Below are 18439 nucleotides of genomic sequence, written 5' to 3'. Positions count from 1 at the left end.
GGTCAACAACATCAACAGTGTTGTCATGCAGATATGATGTACCCTTGATATGATGGGATGGACATGGCACTTTACTTCCATGGTCTTACACCCCCCAACTCATAGCTCCAGTCCAATCATGAGAAAAACGTCAGATAAATTCCAGCTGAGGGGCATGCTACAAAATATATGACCAATACTCCTCAAAATAGTCAAGATCATCAAAAACCAGGAAAAGCTAAGAAACTGCCACAGCCAAGAAGAGCCTAAGAAGTTATGGCAACTACATATAATTTGGGATCTTGGAGTGGCCCCTGGCAGAAAAAGTATATTAGATAAGACTAAGGAAATCTAACTAAAATATGGACTTTATTTAATAATAATAATAATAATAATAATAATAATTTATTTTTATAATAAAATAACATATCAATATTGTTTTATTATTTGTGAGAAATGTACCATACTAATGTAAACTGTTAAGATAGGGGAAACTGGGTAGTCTATATGGGAATTCTCTGTACTATTTTATAATTTTTTCTGTAATTCTAAAACTATTTGAGAAAATAAAATTTATTTCTAAAACACTGATACTCTATGTCTAAATAATTGAATTTGTTATATTTAAGAAAAGTGATTATCAAAACTACATCTACAATTAAACTTTTGTTCTTATAGCAGCCACCCTGTCTAAGTCTTTTCAAGTGCTTTTCTGCAATATATTGCTACTGTGCTACCCTCTTAGTGCTGCTGTTTTGAGTTTTTCTCCTTTGTCCACTTTCACCACCCAGACTAGAAAATAAAACAATCACAGTAACAAATAGCAAGATTCAATTATTTAAGTATTCACTGGGAACCTAGTTTGTGCTTTATTTGTATTCTAGGAGTACAATAATGAAGGTCACTATCTCTATAATGAAGGTGCTAGCAGTTTATTTATTTATTTATTTATTTATTTATTTATTTACTTAATTTTTTTTAGGTGCTAGCAGTTTAGTGGAAGACAAACATGTCCTCAGTAACTGCCTGTTGTCCAAGAGCATATGGAATGGAAGGGACAGTGGGGCACATAGGGGAGGCAAAGGTCAGCTCAGCCTGGGGAGGTCAGGGTGTTCTTAAGAGAAATTGCCTAAATTTGGCCTAGAAGATTGGGTAGGAGTTTTTAAGTGAGACAAAGCAGAGGGAGGGAACCTCAGCAGAAGGCAAGGAGGTGAGAGGGCAGACTAGAAATAAGAATGTTCCCATAATTGCATAGCTGGAGGCTGGAGTGAGAAGTAGGGACAAGTGGAGGTTAGACTAGAGGGAAGTCAGGGTTGGTTGATGAAAGATCCAGTGTTTTCTGACGAGTCTGGACTTTATCCCAGCAGGGCATTTAAAGATAGAAGTTATATGATCAGGTTTACATCCTGGAAAGATAATTCTGATTGTGGTATGGATAATGGCTTTGCAAGTAAAAAGAGGAAAGAGAAGAAGAGGGGATGCAGTTGTATATCTTGCACCAACTCCTCCTTCATCTGAGTTTAGATTTAGGGTCTCTTCTGACCACCTCACCATTTCCAAGGTTCACCCTGGGATCTTAAGAGGGAGATGCAAGAAAGCAAAGGTGATTCAAGTCCTGCCCAGTCCAAGTGGTGAGTCACAGGGCTCCAGCATGTGGCACTGACCTCACATCAGGGTTTACACCATACAAAACCAATTTGACAGACATCCTTTCAGTCAGATTTCTTGATATTTGTGCAGCAGTTAACACCTATGACTCCGTTTTCTCAAGCTTATAACTGAGCTGGCCACCGAGTGTCATCACCATCCCCCCAGAAATACAAATTGGCATTGCTATCACTCTGACATAAGGGGATTTGGTTTCATTTGGGATCTGGACCATAGCTGTCCACTGTACACCTGAGCTTCCTGAGGCCAGAGACACATTCTCTGAAGAGACCTTTTAAACACAAGCTCCACCTTAATCTAGATCACGGGTCTGCAAATGATAGTGTGTGGACCAAAGCTGCTTGCCATTGACTTTTATAAATAAAGTTTTATCAGAACACAGCCACACTCATTCATTTATGTGTTATACATTATATATGACTACTTTTGTGCTACAGCATCAGAGGGCAGTAGTTGTAATAGACTAGATGGTCTGCAAAACCTGAAATATTTACTGTTTGGCCCTTTACAGAAAAATTTTGCTGACCCCTAGTCCAGACCAACACTGTTCAATAGAAACATAATGCAAGCTGTACATATGACTTAAGATTTTCTAGTAGCCGGGGATCCCTGGGTGGCGCAGCGGTTTGGCACCTGCCTTTGGCCCAGGGCGCAATCCTGGAGACCCGGGATTGAGTCCCACGTCGGGCTCCCGGTGCATGGAGCCTGCTTCTCCCTCTGCCTGTGTCTCTGCCTCTCTCTCTCTCTCTCTCTCTGTGTGACTATCATAAATAAAATTAAATAAATAAATAAATAAATAAATAAATAATTTAAAAAAAGATTTTCTAGTAGCCATATTTAAAAAAGTGAAAAGAAACAAGTGAAATAAATTTTTATGTTTAATTTAACCAATATCCAAAATACTGTTTAAATTTATAATCAATATCAAAAATTATTATTTACATTATTTTTTATTCTAAGTCCTCAAAATCTAGTGTGTATTTTACACTCATGGCACAACTCAATTCAGACAAGCTGCATTTTAGGTGTCAGTAGCCTCAAGTGGCGAGTGGTTATTGTATCAGACTGTCCAGGTCTGTACTCTTGACTCTATAAGGTCTGAGACTAGCACTAGATCTTGGAGTAGAGGTCAGCCTTGATAGGATCCTCTATCTGTAGAGGAACAGTTATCCCATAACTGACATGGTATTTCTCCCTCAGGGCAATTGGCTCTTTCCCTCAGAAGATGGCCCATCATAAAAAAGACAAGTATACTTTTCTAGTTGCAAAATGTGGCAACCTCCCTGAGTGTGTGCTGCTGAGCCTGTACTTTCAGAATTAGGCAACCTCAGAGCACCCTATATGGCTTGTGGTGGTTGAGCTCTTCTAATTTTGGATCCTTTCTTTGGTGGCTAAAATCCAGGAGACGGATGTTAAATGTGAGATGTCTGACATCCGTCAGAGTTGGCATGACAAAGAAAAGACTACCCACTTCCCTTGACCCAATAGAGGTATAGGGATATCATGCTGGAAGCAAGGACAGAAGAAACATATTCAGCTGAATTTAGGCCTTGGCGAAACTCAGAGATTTTTCGTTTTGTTTTGCTTTTTTTTTTTTTTTTTTAGATTTTATTTATTTATTTGAGAGAGAGACAGAGGTAGTGAGTAAGTGGGGAGGGGAGGGAGAAGCAGGTTTTTCCCTGAGCTGGGAGCCCAACATGGGGCTCCATCCCAGGGTCCTGGAATCAGGGCCTGAGCCAAAGGCAGATGCTCAACTGACTAAGCCTCTCAGATGGCCCTACAGGGCTTATTTCTTACTCTCTTAAATCTCTGCCTTAGAACATATGATCAGTTAGGGGAATGTCTGTGAGTTTCATCTTTCCCTTGGTATTTTTTTAGTTTACTTCTTTACTACTTATGTATAGGGAAGGGGGTCTCACAGAATAAAATTTAAATGTTTACCCTTCGGTATTTGGGGTTCCCTGAATCGTGCCTCAGGATGTAGGCAACTCTTTCCTCCAGAACCCTTAAACTGTTTTCTGCAACAGAACCTTTATTCAGGGCACACCTCTTATTTTGAAATCCTCCTGTTTTGTAAAGTAGCCTGATGTTCTTTATTCATAGTCTGTGGCATCCTCTTCTACTATTAATGGACATAGCTTCATGAACATTTATCTGCTCAATATATATTTACTGAGCACCGCTCTGTGCTAGGCAGTGTTCTAGGCATGGAGATACAGTACTGAAAAGGAAAGGATATGATCATTATCCATCAGGTGAGAGATGCAAACTCTCAGAATCACAATACTGGTGCAGGGTGAATTGTGCCAGCACTTGCATATGGATGGAAGGGTCACCTGAAGGAAGTGAGGCTGGGGGAGGAGGGGAAGATGGGAGTAAGAGAATGCTTCATGTCCTCAGGGCCTGTGCAGAGTGACCTGGTCATGTTTTCCTTTTGTTCCTGTAGGCCAAAGCCCAGGAAGTACTGCAGAAGCTGTGCGATGTACAGGAAATATTTCACAAGAGGCAAATGAGTTTGATGAAACTGGCAGCCAGACAGACTCGCCCAGTGCAACCTGTGGCCCCTCATCCTGAGTCCTCCCCAAAATGGATGTCACCAAAAACCAGCCAGCCCTTCACCTTGGGTAGGTTATTTGGGGAAGGAAGCTTTGTGCTCTTATGTTTCATAATGCTTATTAGGGTTGAGACTGTAGGTGTTGTCACAAATATTATTTAAAATAAATTATAGATATGGATAGTACAGGCATTGCAGACTTTATAGAGTTAGGTAAAATTAAGTGCCTGTGTACAAGGAGATGCTCACAGTCTAGAAGATGAATAATATAAATGTGCAAATAACATCAGTATGAAATAGACTCCACTAAGGACCTTTAAAATGCTCACAAGATTCTATTAGCAGTCCATGTAAAGTTGGTTCTTTGTAAAGATAAAACAATAGATAGGTCCTTACACCAGTCTTGTATGGTCTTGATTACAATAACTTATTAGTAAGCCTTGAGATCGGGTAGTATAAGTCATATGTGTTTTTTTCCAGATTATTTTGACTATTTTCATTTCCATATAAATTTTAGATTCACTTTTCAATTTCTGCTGACATTATGATGGAGGTTGAACTGAATTTTTAGGTCAATTTGGGGAAAACTGTTATCATACCAATATTGAGTTTCAATCCATAGATGTTATAATTCTTCATTTATTTAGATCTTGAAAGACTTTATTTATTTGAGAGAGAGAGAGACAGAGATAGTGAGAGAGAGCATGAGTGGGGAAAAGAGGGAAAAGCAAGGCTTTTTGCTGAGCAGGGAGCCCAACGTGGGCCTGGAGCCCAACGTGGGCCTCGATCCCAGGGTCCTGGGATATATACTTGGCACTATAGTTATTTTTTGGTTTTGGTTTTTGTTTGCTCTTTTTTTGAGTTTTTATTTAAGTTCCAGTTAGTTAACATACAGTGTAATATTAGTTTCAGGTGTACGAGATAGTGATTGGATACTTCCATACTTCACCCAGTGCTCATCAGGACAAGTACACTTCTTAATCCCCATCACCTGTTGAACCCAGCTGTGCCCCCCTCCCCCCACCGCACCCCCATACCTCCCCTCTGGTGATCATTAGTTTATTCTCTATAGTTTGAGTGTGTTACTTGGTTTGCCTCTCTCTTTTATCCCTTTGCTCATTTTTTTCTTTCTTAAATTTAACATGAGTGAAGTGATATGGTATTTGGCAATATACTATACTGGTTTGAGTGTAGAGATCTTAGATATTTCATGGTTTTTTTTGTAACTGTATAGTAAATATGATTTACCATATTTAACTATCAATAGGAATATATTTTTGAATAAAGTATAATCAGGTCATCTTTCTGTTTCAGTCTTTATGCTTTTTCCGCCCTTGCCTTATTATAATGTTGAGACCTCCAGTACGGTGTTGAATAGAAGTGGTGAGAGCAGACATCTTTATCCTTTTCACAATGTTAAGGCAAAGAGTTCCTTTTCTACCTTAAAATATGATATTAACAGTAAGTTTTTCACAGACACCTTTTATCAGGTTGAGAAAGTTCCCTTCTCTTCCTAGTTTGAGGAGAGTTTTCATCAAGAATGATTGTTGACTTTCAGATGCTCTTCATGGTGCGTATATTGAAATGATCATATAATTTTCTCCTTTATTTGTTAATATGGTGGATTACATGATTTATTTTCAAATGTTAAAACAATTTTACATTCCTGGGATAAACTGCTCTTGGATATGTTATATATGTTATTTGTTACTCCGTTATTTGAAACTGCTATTAAGCACATATATGTTCATAATTGTTATATCTTCCAGATACACTGGCTCTTTTATAATTAGGAAACATCTCTTCTTCTCTCCTTATATTTAGTAATACTCTTTGTCCTGAAGTCTATTTTGTCTGCTATTAATATAGCACTCCAGCTTTCTTATGCTTAGTATTTGCATAATATATTTTTTCCATTCTTCTATTGTTTTTAAAGTATAGCTCTTGTAAGCAGCATATAATTGGGCCTTGACTTTTTTTGGGGGGGTGGGGGATTGACTTTTTAATACAGTCTGTTAACCTCTACCTTCTGATTGGAGTATTTTTCCATTTACTTACAATGTGATTGTTGATATAGTTGGATTTAGAGCTACAATTTTGTTACTTGTTATTTATTTTCTCATTTTCCCCTTTCTGTTCCTCCTTTCCTACCTTTTTTTGGGTTAGCAATTTTTTTTAGTGTTCTGTTTTAATCCCTTATTGGCTTTTTAGCATACCTCTTTGCATTGCTTTTCTCAGATATATGCTCAGATATAACTCAGTATTTTTTTGTTTTATATAAATAGTCTTTTACATCTACTCCCTTATTCAGTCATTTCCAGTATTCTTTTTATTCCTTATTGTAGATCTGAATCATCACTTTGTGTCATTCTCTTTAGGGTAAAGAACTTCCTATGCATTTCTTGTTGTGTAGATCTGTTGGAAACAAATTCTTTTGGTTTTTATTTATCTGAAAATTATGGAGTCTTTTGGTAATTCTCCATTTCATATGGTTGACAGTCCCCTGTCTCCCATTACACATTCCACTTTTTAGAATCAAGCTTTGATAATAGTTTAGTGCATTTCTTTTTTGAATTTTCTATGTGCACACACACACACACACAGACACACTCAATACACTTATGCACACATCCTGCTCACACATACAAACAGACATTCACACACAGAGAAATCTTTTTGGATGGCTAGAGATAGGACCTGGTTCTCCTAAATTCTTATTTAGAGATCCTTTCCAAAACTAAATTGTGTTCATTTCTGTGATTTTTCCTCTGTCATTGTTTTAAGGGATATATGTTTGTTACAAGTAAATAAAGCCAGAATAATAGCTTGTTTCTCATTTTTTTTTTTTCAAATACAATATCTCATCATGGATAATGACCCTTCTAGCATAAGTAGATCTTTGTCGTGTCTGAATGGGTATCATTGTCTTTGGCCAGACATCTTGCTCATTTTGCAGAACAATTCTGCACTTTTGCTTTGGATAGTAACTGCTGAGTGTGGATTCAGGCAAGTCACTAACAAGATTTTCAAACACATTTATCTGATTCCTCCTTAGTAACTGAGTCTGTTCCAGGACAAACCATTATATTTCACAGTGCAAGTAGCATGAGGGAGCTGGAATCTTGGCTCTGACTCTCGTTAGCTGGGTGCCTTGGGTACAGCATTTAACCTAACATTTATAAAGAATGTGAAAAATTCTTTTGTGGCTATAATAGCTAAAATGTACTGTTTACCATGATCTAAACACTGCATATATTAACTCATTAAGCCTCATAACAACCCTATACTAGAGGCTTTCTCATTATTCCACACTTTACCGATGAAGAAACTAAGGCACAAAGATTACTCTGATAATAATGAGTCTTGTACATGAAAGAGCAAGACTCAAATGCTGGCAATGTGGCTCCTTGCCCCTGCCTTCAACTTCTCTGTTGTACTTACAGTGGGAAGGGTGGTGCTTCTCAGTCGTGGGTGTTGCCAATTAAAATGTATGCACTTCTAGCATCCAGTTATTATGCCTGCAATCACTCAGTTTAAAGGGATCCTGCAGAGAGTGAGGAGCTCAAAGGATTGTTCACTGTTATGAAGTAGCTTCAGTGGTCATATAACCAAGAACAGCAAACAGTGTATTTCACTACAGATTGCAATAATATCAATGAAAAACTTCCATAGAAAGCCCCAGCTGATTCCAGTTGACTCACAGAACCTGAAGGTTGGGAGGAATCTCTGGAGGCCACAGTTCATCACAGATAAGAATCAGTGTGATATATTGGGGGCATTAGGTGGATGGCATTTTGGAACGTAGAAATTACTTATTAGCCTCGCAGCAATCATGCCCAATGCAGCCCTCTGATAATGCTGGGTTAGAAAGCCTCAGGGCCTAACCAGGGCTTCACTTCCCCAAGTCCCATTCTTAAAGCCAAATGCCTAAAGAGGGGATATCTCCCAGGTGTCCTATGAGCTCTGTGGAAAGGAAGGGAGGGTGACAGACAGGGAAGAGAGCAAGAGCAAGACAGCCCAGTTCCATCTTGACTCAGCTAATTCATTCTTTACATAGTTGTCTCATCCACTAATATATGTGGTTCCATAATCCAGCTGTTAGATTAGCAACAATTCCTGGCTGGGGCTGGCATAGACATTCTCTTGTATATCATAGTATGATTATGTGAGTGTGTGGGGGGATGGGTTTCATGAGTGTGTGTATGTGGAGAGAGAAAGAGGAGGAGAACTCTTTAAGGAAATGGTTGTGTTTAAGTGGTAAGATTTTAGCATTTTTTAAGTTGTCTGTAATAAGGACAAATTACTTGTATAGTATAAAATATATATATGTCCAATAAATGTGGTATCTAGAATTGAATCTGGTTTTCTAATCCAAGAGCAACATCAACTGCAGTATTATATGGTACAAAGATAAATGCTAAAGCAGCAGTACAGAAAATAATCCATGAAGTTTGAATGTCAAGGAAGACTTCATGAAGAAAAGTGACCTTTTCGCTGAGCCTTAAAAATGGGAATGATGGAAATTCTCTTGTTTTAACCACATTACATTTACTGATTTGTTGTAGTTTGGTGTTTTTTGTAGTGGTCTGTGTGACTTTTGTCTCTTTGGATCAAATGTTAAATGCCTGGGGTCAAGGGCTATTTCTTTTCTGCATCTCTCCTTCCCCTGCAATTTCATCTCCCACCTCGGAAATCACCACAGCAGCTCAATTAAGCTTTGTTAAGCCCAACCCAGTCCAACTGCTCATCCAAGCCAGGGCACACACACTCTGGGTTATTTATAAGCTGAGTTGCCAAATTAATGGCATGTTTTCTTTATCTCTCTAGCTCCTCTTCAGAGAACATCTGAGGAAACTTATACAGGGACATTAGAAAAGGAAGATGATGAGACTAAATTTGAAGTCAAGGTAGGACCACCTTTTTCTTTTATAGATAGAAATTTCTGACATGAGAGAGTATTGTTGCCATACTTACCAATAAATGAAGTTTATTTGAGAGAGGTATGGGAGAGTTATTACCCTCTCCATACCTATCACACTTCCAGACTACTGCTCTCAAGAGCTGAGGTTTATAGGATTTCTTCCTTTTCTTTCTTCTTTTTTTTTTTAAGATTTTATTTATTCATTCATGAGAGACACACAGAGAGAGAGAGAGAGAGAGAGAGAGAGGCAGAGACATAGGCAGAGGGAGAAGCAGGCTCCGTGCACCGGGAGCCCGACGTGGGATTCGATTCCGGGTCTCTAGGATCGTGCCCTGGGCCAAAGGCAGGCGCCAAACTGCTGCGCCACCCAGGGATCCCCTTTTCTTTCTTCTTAATTGCAACTAGAAAAACTAATTTGGTGGGACGTCTGGGTGGCTCAGTGGTTGAGCATCTGCCTTTGGCTCAGGTCGTGATTCCGGGGTCCTGCGATGGAGTTCCGGGTCAAGCTCCCTGCAGGGAGCCTGCTTCTCCCTCTGCCTGTGTCTCTGCCTCGCTCTGTGTATCTCATGAATGAATAAGTAAAATCTAAAAAAAAAAAAAAGAAAGAAAAACTGGTTATGGTCATGGATGTAATTGTTGGTAGATATTATGTTATTGAAGGAAAAGTCATTTTGTGCATTCCTATAATCTGACTTCATATTTAAAATTGGTAGAACAATGTGTGGTTTATGTACAAAAAACCTGACTGAATTGTATAGAGCTACACACACACACACACACACACACACACGCACACACACACACGCCTAAGTGGTGAGCTCTGAATAAACTCTGTAGATTGTATTCACATCACTTTCTTGGTTTTAATATTATGCTCTAGCTGTGTAAAATATCAATATTAGAGGAAGTTGGGGGAAGGGTACATGAAATTTCCTTTATGTTTCTTTGCAACCTTATGTGAATCCATAATATTTCAAAATAAAGGTTAACAGAAAACTATAAGCTTTGGAATTAGGCAGACCCGCATTGAAGCCACATAAGCCACTTTAAGCCTCCATTTCTCCTCTATAAAAATGGGGATAACAACAGCTATCATCTGAAACTAATTTTGAGCAGCAAATGGAAACTTGAAAATTGCCAAGCACTGTATAATTGTAAAGTAACATTATATTTCAAGACTCAAATAAAAAATATGTCACTGCAAAAGCAATCCTAGAAAGGGCCCTTTTGCCCCTGCCTCACTAAAAATTGAGTATCTGGCTGATGGAATGGTTCCGAAAGCAGAAGCCAGTAGAGCATGAGTCACATGCGCTTTAGCAACAGTTTGGATTCACCATCTGTGCCCAGTGTGTCTGAATAGAGGACCCCACATGTCTTCCACCAACCATCACAGAGTCAGGCAGAGAGCAGGTCTCAGACTTTTCTTCCTCAAGACAGAAACAATGTGGGAAGTGGCGTTCCCAGCAGACTACTCTTAGAGAGAGAAACCTGCAATTCTTTTGTCTGTTTAGTCATCCTTTTGTAGTTTAGGCAGATGAGGGCATTGCTGCAGTTATTTCAGAATCTCCTGTGGTTGGAGAAATTGCTTTACTGTTCTTCCCAGAGTTAAGTAACAAACTTCAGTTTCACACAATCATGATCAGCCATTTAAAAGAGTAAATAGCAGGTGCCTGGGTGGCTCAGTTGGTTAAGCATCTGCCTTTGGCTCAGGTCATGATCCTGGGGTCCTGGCATTGAGCCCTATGTCAGGCTCCCTGATCAGTGGGGAGTCTACTCCTCCTTCTTCCTTTACCTGTCCCCCTTGCTCATGCTCTATCATGTAAATAAATAAAATCTTAAAAAAAAAAAAAGAGTTTGAAATGGGCATATGTAATGAAATTTTGCCAGACTTGACATCCATGGAGTCTGTGGAATTATTGAGTGACATAAAACAGGTTTAATTGTGATCATTTTCAAAACTGAGCATCACCCTATCCTGATGTGTACCCTGGACTTCAGAGAATCTCATCTTTGGAGGTAAGAGCTGTGTCAAGTGCACTGAAGCACATGTCCAGCCCCTGAACTTCCATGCTGTTCCTATTCACCCACAATGTGATTTGAACTTATCTCATAGCTCTCTGATTTTCTTTGCTCATCTTTAGACAATATATTTATGGTCTACTCTATAAAGATGCCATGGGAATTGTGTGTATGTGGAGGTTCTCATATAAAAGACTCCAAATTCGAGCAAATTATTTCAATAATTGTGAACAATAAAAACGAGTGCTGCTGTTTTATTTGTTGAGGAAAAAAAAGGAACTATAGTCAGTAAGCATAAAGCACCTTTTCTCAGGGAAAAGTCTCAGGACTTTAAGGTATTTAAGACAAATTTTTCCATAAGCTACATTTATTATTTACTCCAATTTTGTATGTTGGTAAGAATAGACAATGCAGGAACTAGAGCAGGGGAAGAATCAGAGGCCTATAGGGTTGGAAAATGTTGAGTAGAATCCAAGAAGTTCTGACCACCAGACTTTTGGTTTCTTTTTTGGCCATGCTGCTTATTTAATTCAGGCTCCAAGCCCATCCTGCTAGGATGCTGGCTCCTTCATATGCAGGCAGATCACCAATAGCATAGGTACTGGTAAGTTGGAGCAAGCCAGTGTTACAATTGTCCTGGGCTTTTGTTTTTATTTTTCCTTATTGTTCCCTTGTTTGTGTATTTAGTAAAGGGCTTTTCCTGCAACAACATGTATTTTAATAGTCAAGGCAGTGGAGGAAGCAGGGTAGGAAGAGTCTGCCAGACTTCCTCAATTTGGCAAACAGAGGCTGCTCAGACTTCTACTTCTAAACACCAAGGCTATGAGAAGTGTGAGCAGAATCCATATAGTTATGACTGACTGTGAGTAGAAAGGAAGAGGATATATGAATGAAATCCCTAAATTGTAGACTTAAAAATTGATTCACGACCAATAAATGCAATTAGCATTTGACAAGGGAGGCAGTTTAACCAGGGAAACCATCATCCCAAAATATATAAGAAACTAGTAAAATAAAAGAAACGTTAGAAAAAAGAGTCATGTCTGTGTGATTCGTAGTTTATTACAAGGGGGACAAGGAGGTTGACTAACACCAAGAACGATCACTGCTGCTTGTGTTTTGTGACCACTGTCCAAGACAGATGACCAGAAGCATAATGTCTAACTCTTTTTTTTTTTTTAAGAGAATGTGAATTTCTTTTTTTTTTTTTTAATTTTTATTTATTTATGATAGTCACAGAGAGAGAGAGAGTGAGAGACGCAGAGACACAGGCAGAGGGAGAAGCAGGCTCCATGCACCGGGAGCCCAACGTGGGATTCGATCCCGGGTCTCCAGGATCGCGCCCTGGGCCAAAGGCGGGCGCCAAACCGCTGCACCACCCAGGGATCCCATAACGTCTAACTCTGATGACAATTCTGATATCCTTGACCTTAGGCCTAGACCACAAAGATGAAATGAAACCATAGCGCAAATCAAAACATTGTGAAAAATGGCTCACCTTGCCCTCCTTGGATAAATGCTCACAGACAAAACAAACAAACAAACAAAAGCCAAAAACCAAAACCACTCATGATGCCACTAGAGTCACCAATACTTCAACAAAATCGTGGTATGAAGTTGTCATCATCAGAGAACTCATTTCCAAAAAAGGCATTCCATCTTCTCAGGTAGTGTAATCCTTGCTTTACTTGTTGGAAGGAACTTCAACTAAACTTGGCAAGCTGTCTGAGGCTCTCTGGGCCATCTGGCAGCTGTGCAGCCATGTGTTAGACTCACTGACGTGGTCTGGGAAAGCCTAGCAGTGGAGGAGATTCTCTGTGGTTGCTGGCTGTGGTGATGTGGCTAGTTCAGGTGCTATACATCATCAGCTGGAAGCTGAAAGCATGACTCACAGGAGCTTGCTTTCCCTGGCCGCTCATATCATAGCTTCTTCAGAGCTGGAAAGAAGCCAAAGGGTGATGAAAATTCCTTTTTCATGAATGTGAACCCTCAGGATAAAGGTAGAGCTACTGGCTGTGAGCACCAACACACTGTTCCTGCATACCTGTTAAAGTGGCTTACAGTAGCAGAGGCCCTTTGAGGCTGCCAACAGCCTCCTTCATAAAAATTAAAGAAAAAAAGCCAAGGCTACAGGCTCTAGATTAGGGAGGTGAGAGAAGAGTTGTTAACACCGATGAAGCCCAGACATCATGCTATATGTACCCTTTTCATGACAAATCCTTAGGGCCTTGAAGAAGATGATGAGGAAGATGATGTTTCCCTCATTTTATCTGTGATGCTGTTGAGACTCTGAGAAGTTAAGTGCGTTTCCCTAAGGGTCACTCAACCAGTAAATGGTGGACCTGGGATTTGAAACTTGTAGTTTATTTAATCCAACAGTTTTCTTATTTAACTTAATCCATTTACCTATAGTCCATTAGTTGCTTAATCTACCTAACTACCAGTTTATTTAATCTCTTATGCTCTAAGTTTCCACTTCTGCAAAATGGGGCTAAAGCAACTTTACAGGTGGTTGATTAAATGAGAACTATATGACTTCAATAATAATAATATTAAATAAAAAATAGCAAAATTTTTAAAATAAGAAATATATGGGAAGTACTTAGCATGATGCCTCACATATAGCAGATTGTTGGTAATTTTAGTTTCCCATTTAATCCCATGTTTATAGATAGAATGTTCTGTATAAAAGATGAAAAGTAGCTGAAGGAAGGTCATATTCAGGTCTTAAACTGAGTAACTAAAAAAAAAAAAAAAAAAAAAAAAAAAAAAAAAAACTGAGTAACTTCTCCTAATCTTGAATATGTACTGTTTTGCTAAATGATAATAGATCAGGCCCAAACTCAGTTCCTTGCTTTCTCACTCTTTTGAATCCCCAAAGCTTTCATTTATCTTTCTGATTCTCAGTGGGAGAGCTGCATAAACTATAAGCACATTTCATTGTTCACCCTCTATGGTGCTTGAAGTCTGATCATTCAGAGAATCCACCAAATCTTTGAGGCAACTCCCAACTAAGCTTTCTGAAGAATTTCTAGAACCAAGATTGTCAAGGTTTCCTATGTATTGCAGCCCTGAGAAGCTTATTAATAACGCAGATTCTCAAGCTCTACCCTCAGAGATCTTGATTCAGGAGGGTTAGAATATGGTCCAGGAATCTGAATTTTTAACTTTTAAATTTAAAATTTTTAATTTGGTAACTAGAATACAGGTGGTATAATGATTGCATTTTTGGTCACACTGGTCAAGAGGCTATATTTTCATAGGTCATAAAGACTTGGGATAAAGGAGAGGTGGATATGGATCTCTTAGGCTAATATAGACTCCAGAACTTAGTGAAGTAAGGGTGTGATTCTATTCATCTATGAAAATTTACTTTCATTGAGGGAGCTATATGAAAAAATGAGAGAGTAACAGTTAAGACCACTGTTGACTTTGCTATTTGACCAATAAAAAACTGAGATGACTAAAATGTTTGGTTGGTCCAATCTAGATGTCTTATTCAGCTCCATTTAATATATATTAAGGCAATTGCTATGGGTCATATGGAAATAATTCTAACATGGGGTCTAAACTCAGGAAACTTACAAGTTTAATGAGGGAAACAACATATTTCAAATAATTTATAATGTAGAGAAGGATGACATACTGCCAGTAGAAGGAATAAAGCATGGTAGGAGGCAGAAGAGGGAACAGTTCATAACAAGGATATTGGGGATATTTTTTATAAAGGAGATGGCGTTTGAACTTAACTTTGCAAAATAAATACAACTTTGAGAGGGATAAGACAGAGAAGGGCAGTCAAGATGGGGAAGTGTATAAAGTCTCAAAAGTCTGAAGGGACATAGGCTATTCTGAAAATGTTTCGAGAAAGCCAGAGAGGTAGGTTGCTGAAAGCTTTGGTTAGGAGTTGTTGCTAGGAAAGGCACTTATGTATTAGAAAGATGACTCTGGTATGACAATGAAGAGTAGACTACAAGAAGGCAGGCAGATGGACCAGCTGCCAGCAGGTGTCACAGTCTGGATGTGACTCCAGTATTAAGAGCCTAATAATGACAGGAAAAGGGAGATGGGTAGAGTTTATACCCATCCATCCTGATGTTCTCCCCAGTTGTCTAGAATAAACTAGACTATCAAGAAAGTGTGATGAATGATGAATAAAGACCAAAGCAGAAAAGAAAGGGAAAATATTTAGTAGGGAAAGAAGATACTGAAGATACTTGAAGTTTCCATCTTGGATTCCTCATTGGATGAATTTGTTGGCTAATATAGAGCACTCAGGAGAAACAGTAAAGAGTGAGGACTGATGAAGACCAAATCCAACATTTGTAGGGTTTTATAGATCTAGAACAGCAACCCACACCCTCTCTTTCTATGAGCTGTAGCCACCCTCCCCACACCCCAATAATGAGAGTCAGCCAATTGACCTTGAGGTTATGTGGAAATTATTTTTGAAATAGGTTAGGGACCAAAATTTATCTAATGAAGTACTTACCAAACTTGTGATTTTATTTGTGAGTTAAAATTTATAGACATAAGAATTAAGTTACATTGTCATTTATGCATTGAGGTTAAAATCACATGAAATCAAATAGCTTGAGAAAATTCTAGATATGTGGACCACTTCTTTTCAATGTCCTTGGCACACTTCTTTCTTTTTTTTTAAGATTTTATTTATTTATTCATGAGAGACACAGAGAGAGGCAGAGACATAGACAGAGGGAGAAGCAGGCTCCTCCAGTGGAGCCTGACGTGGGACTCATGGGTCTCTGGGACCACGCCCTGAGCTGAAGGCAGACACTCAACCATTGAGCCACCCAGGCATCCCAGCACACTTATTTCTTTCACATTTTCTTGGGTTGGGAATGGGAGAAAGGTATCTTGCAACATGTTTCTCAATTTCTAATATTTTATTATTTTTTTCCGAAAGATTTTATTTATTTTTTTTTTTGAGAGAGAGAGAGAGAGAGAGCAAGCATGAGCAGTGGGGAGAGGGAGAAATAGGCTTCCCATTAAATGGGGAGCCTGATGCAGGGCTCCATCCCAGGACCCTGGGATCATGACTTGAGCCGAAGGCAGCTGCTTAAACGACTGAGCCACCCAGGTGCCCCTTAATTTCTAATATTCTAAACAGAACTACAGACTTGTAAATCACTGTTAAAACAATGTTACAGTTTTCAAAGAGGACACTTTTCCCACAAACAAAATATTATAAACAGTGTTTAGAGTATTAGTCCAGCCTTTAAAAACCAATGTAACCAGTGAGATCATTGAATTAATTACTACCATCTGGCTGGGGATTTCAAGGTCTTAGAGAAAAGAGATCCTGGAAAAATTTTGAATAGGAAAAGTTTGCATTTGAGACCTTTCCCTAAAACCTCAGGACTACTCATGCCTGTCTTCTCAAGCCTGCCCTTCTCCTCCAAAAGGTTTTAGTCTATAACATGTGCTAAAACCTTCTTCTCTATCCTCCCTCTTGGAAGACCCAACCCAATATAGCTGATCTGGACTAGATGTGCGAGAATATCTGAATGAGCTAGTTTATAGCACTGCATGGATGATGAGTGACTGATAGCTCCTTAACCCTTCTGGAAATATTTGCCATTAAAAAAAAGCTAAAACCAAGAGTCAGTCACCCAACTGACTGAGCCACCCTGGTTCCCCTGAAATAAAGTTTTTTAACAAGATTCCTTCAAGCTAGGCACTTAGGCTGTTTTCTCAATTTTGAAACACATCTTTCTTCAAAATATGTGGGAATTGAAAACAATTAGATTATGTATTTGTTGAGAAGACATAGGAAGTCATCATTCAAGATGCTTCTAGAGAACCTGTATGTGGGTTGATGTCACTTTGAAAACTGGGAAGAGGCTGGGGTAGAAATGGGGGTACATGGAGTACGTTGCGTCCAGAGCAGTTGGCAGCTGCCTCCTATCGCTGTCATCTTTTTTCTTCAGCATAAAATGCACATAAATGGGGAGGAGCATTTGCACTGGATTGGCTCTCCAATAGGGTGGTTTAGGGGTCGATTCCCTTTTAAATCACCAGTTGGCTGAGAAAATCTACTCTGTGAGATGCCCTAGAGGCAATTCTAAGTCAGGGTTGATTGAAGGGAAACAGGATATGATTTCACAGAGACTTTTTGCTCTGCTTTAAAAAAGCATCATTTTAGGGGCACCTGGGTGGCTCAGTTGGTTAAGCGCCCAACTCTTGGTTTCATCTCAGGTCGTGATCTCAGGGTCATGAGATTGAAATTGAGATTGAGCCCTGTGACTGCTCTGTGCAAAGGGCAGAGTCAGCTTGTCCCTCTTTCCTCCCCTGGCAAATGTGTGCTCTTTCTTTCTCTGAAATAGATACATTTTAAAAATAGATTAAAAAAATATAAAAAAGCATCATTGTATAATTCAGCGAGGCTCCTAGGGAATCTCTAACAAAAAATATAGCAGCAATTGGTCATTTGGTCTGTGGTCAATTTTCTTGGTTCATTATTTAAAATAAAAGGAACAAAAAGACCAGTATTTGAAAAAAGCAAGCATTTATGTAAATATGTAGTCTTTCTTCTAGAGCTTTCAGGAAGCTTAATTTAAATTTTTTCCCTAAAAGTAATCTGGCTACAATTTAGCTTTCATCTTAAAATCAGAAGCAATAGCACCTATGTTGGTATTTGATATTATAAGCAGAGGGATGGTTCATAGCCTATTTACATATCTCCCTTACTTTATACAGAAGAAAATAAATGCCCAGGGAGCCTAAGTGACTTGGCTAACACCTCCCAGCTAGTGGGAAATAAGGGGTCTCTAATATATACGAGCATGTACAAAGTGCCCAGCAATTACTGAAGGTCATTGTGCCTGGGTGCTTTACATACATTACCTGTTTTAATCCCTACAAAGTAGATATTAAAGAGCCAGCCATATGGGACGCCTGGGTGGCTCAGCGGTTTAGTGCCTGCCTTCGGCCCAGGGCATGATCCTGGAGTCCCGGGATGGAGTCCCACATCAGGCTCCCTGCATGGAGCCTGCTTCTCCCTCTGCCTCTCTCTCTCTCTCTCTCTGTGTCTCTCATGAATAAATAAATAAAATCTTAAAAAAAAAAAAAAAGAGCCAGCCATAAATACCATTTATCAAGTCTTCTCTGTACTAAGTACTTTCATTCCTTATCTCAAATCACCACAACCACACTCTGATACGGATACAGTAAGTCTTCTTTTACAATAGAGACCTAAGGTGCAAAGGAGTCTTGCCCAAGGTCACTTTTAAATAAAAACTAAGTCAAGGATTCCCACCCAGGTCTACCTCTCACAT

The 18439-nt window shown here is 39.1% G+C and overlaps 1 protein-coding gene across 4 annotated transcripts in view; it reads left to right on the top strand.

Annotated features, from left to right (window-relative positions):
* The window catches only part of MCF2L2 (MCF.2 cell line derived transforming sequence-like 2), a 236259-nt gene that overhangs the window by 122767 nt on the left and 95053 nt on the right, over nucleotides 1–18439 (top strand). For all 4 annotated transcript variants that reach the window (XM_077879819.1, XM_077879820.1, XM_077879821.1 and 1 more), the window contains 2 exons: nucleotides 4094–4271; nucleotides 9029–9108. In XM_077879819.1, coding sequence (XP_077735945.1) covers nucleotides 4094–4271; nucleotides 9029–9108 — 258 coding nt within the window. The remainder of the gene's footprint in view (nucleotides 1–4093; nucleotides 4272–9028; nucleotides 9109–18439) is intronic.

The sequence above is a fragment of the Canis aureus genome, chromosome 31 (assembly GCF_053574225.1).
Source record: "Canis aureus isolate CA01 chromosome 31, VMU_Caureus_v.1.0, whole genome shotgun sequence".
NCBI classification, from domain to species: Eukaryota; Metazoa; Chordata; class Mammalia; order Carnivora; family Canidae; genus Canis; species Canis aureus.
This window is presented reverse-complemented; position numbering and strand designations above follow the sequence as displayed.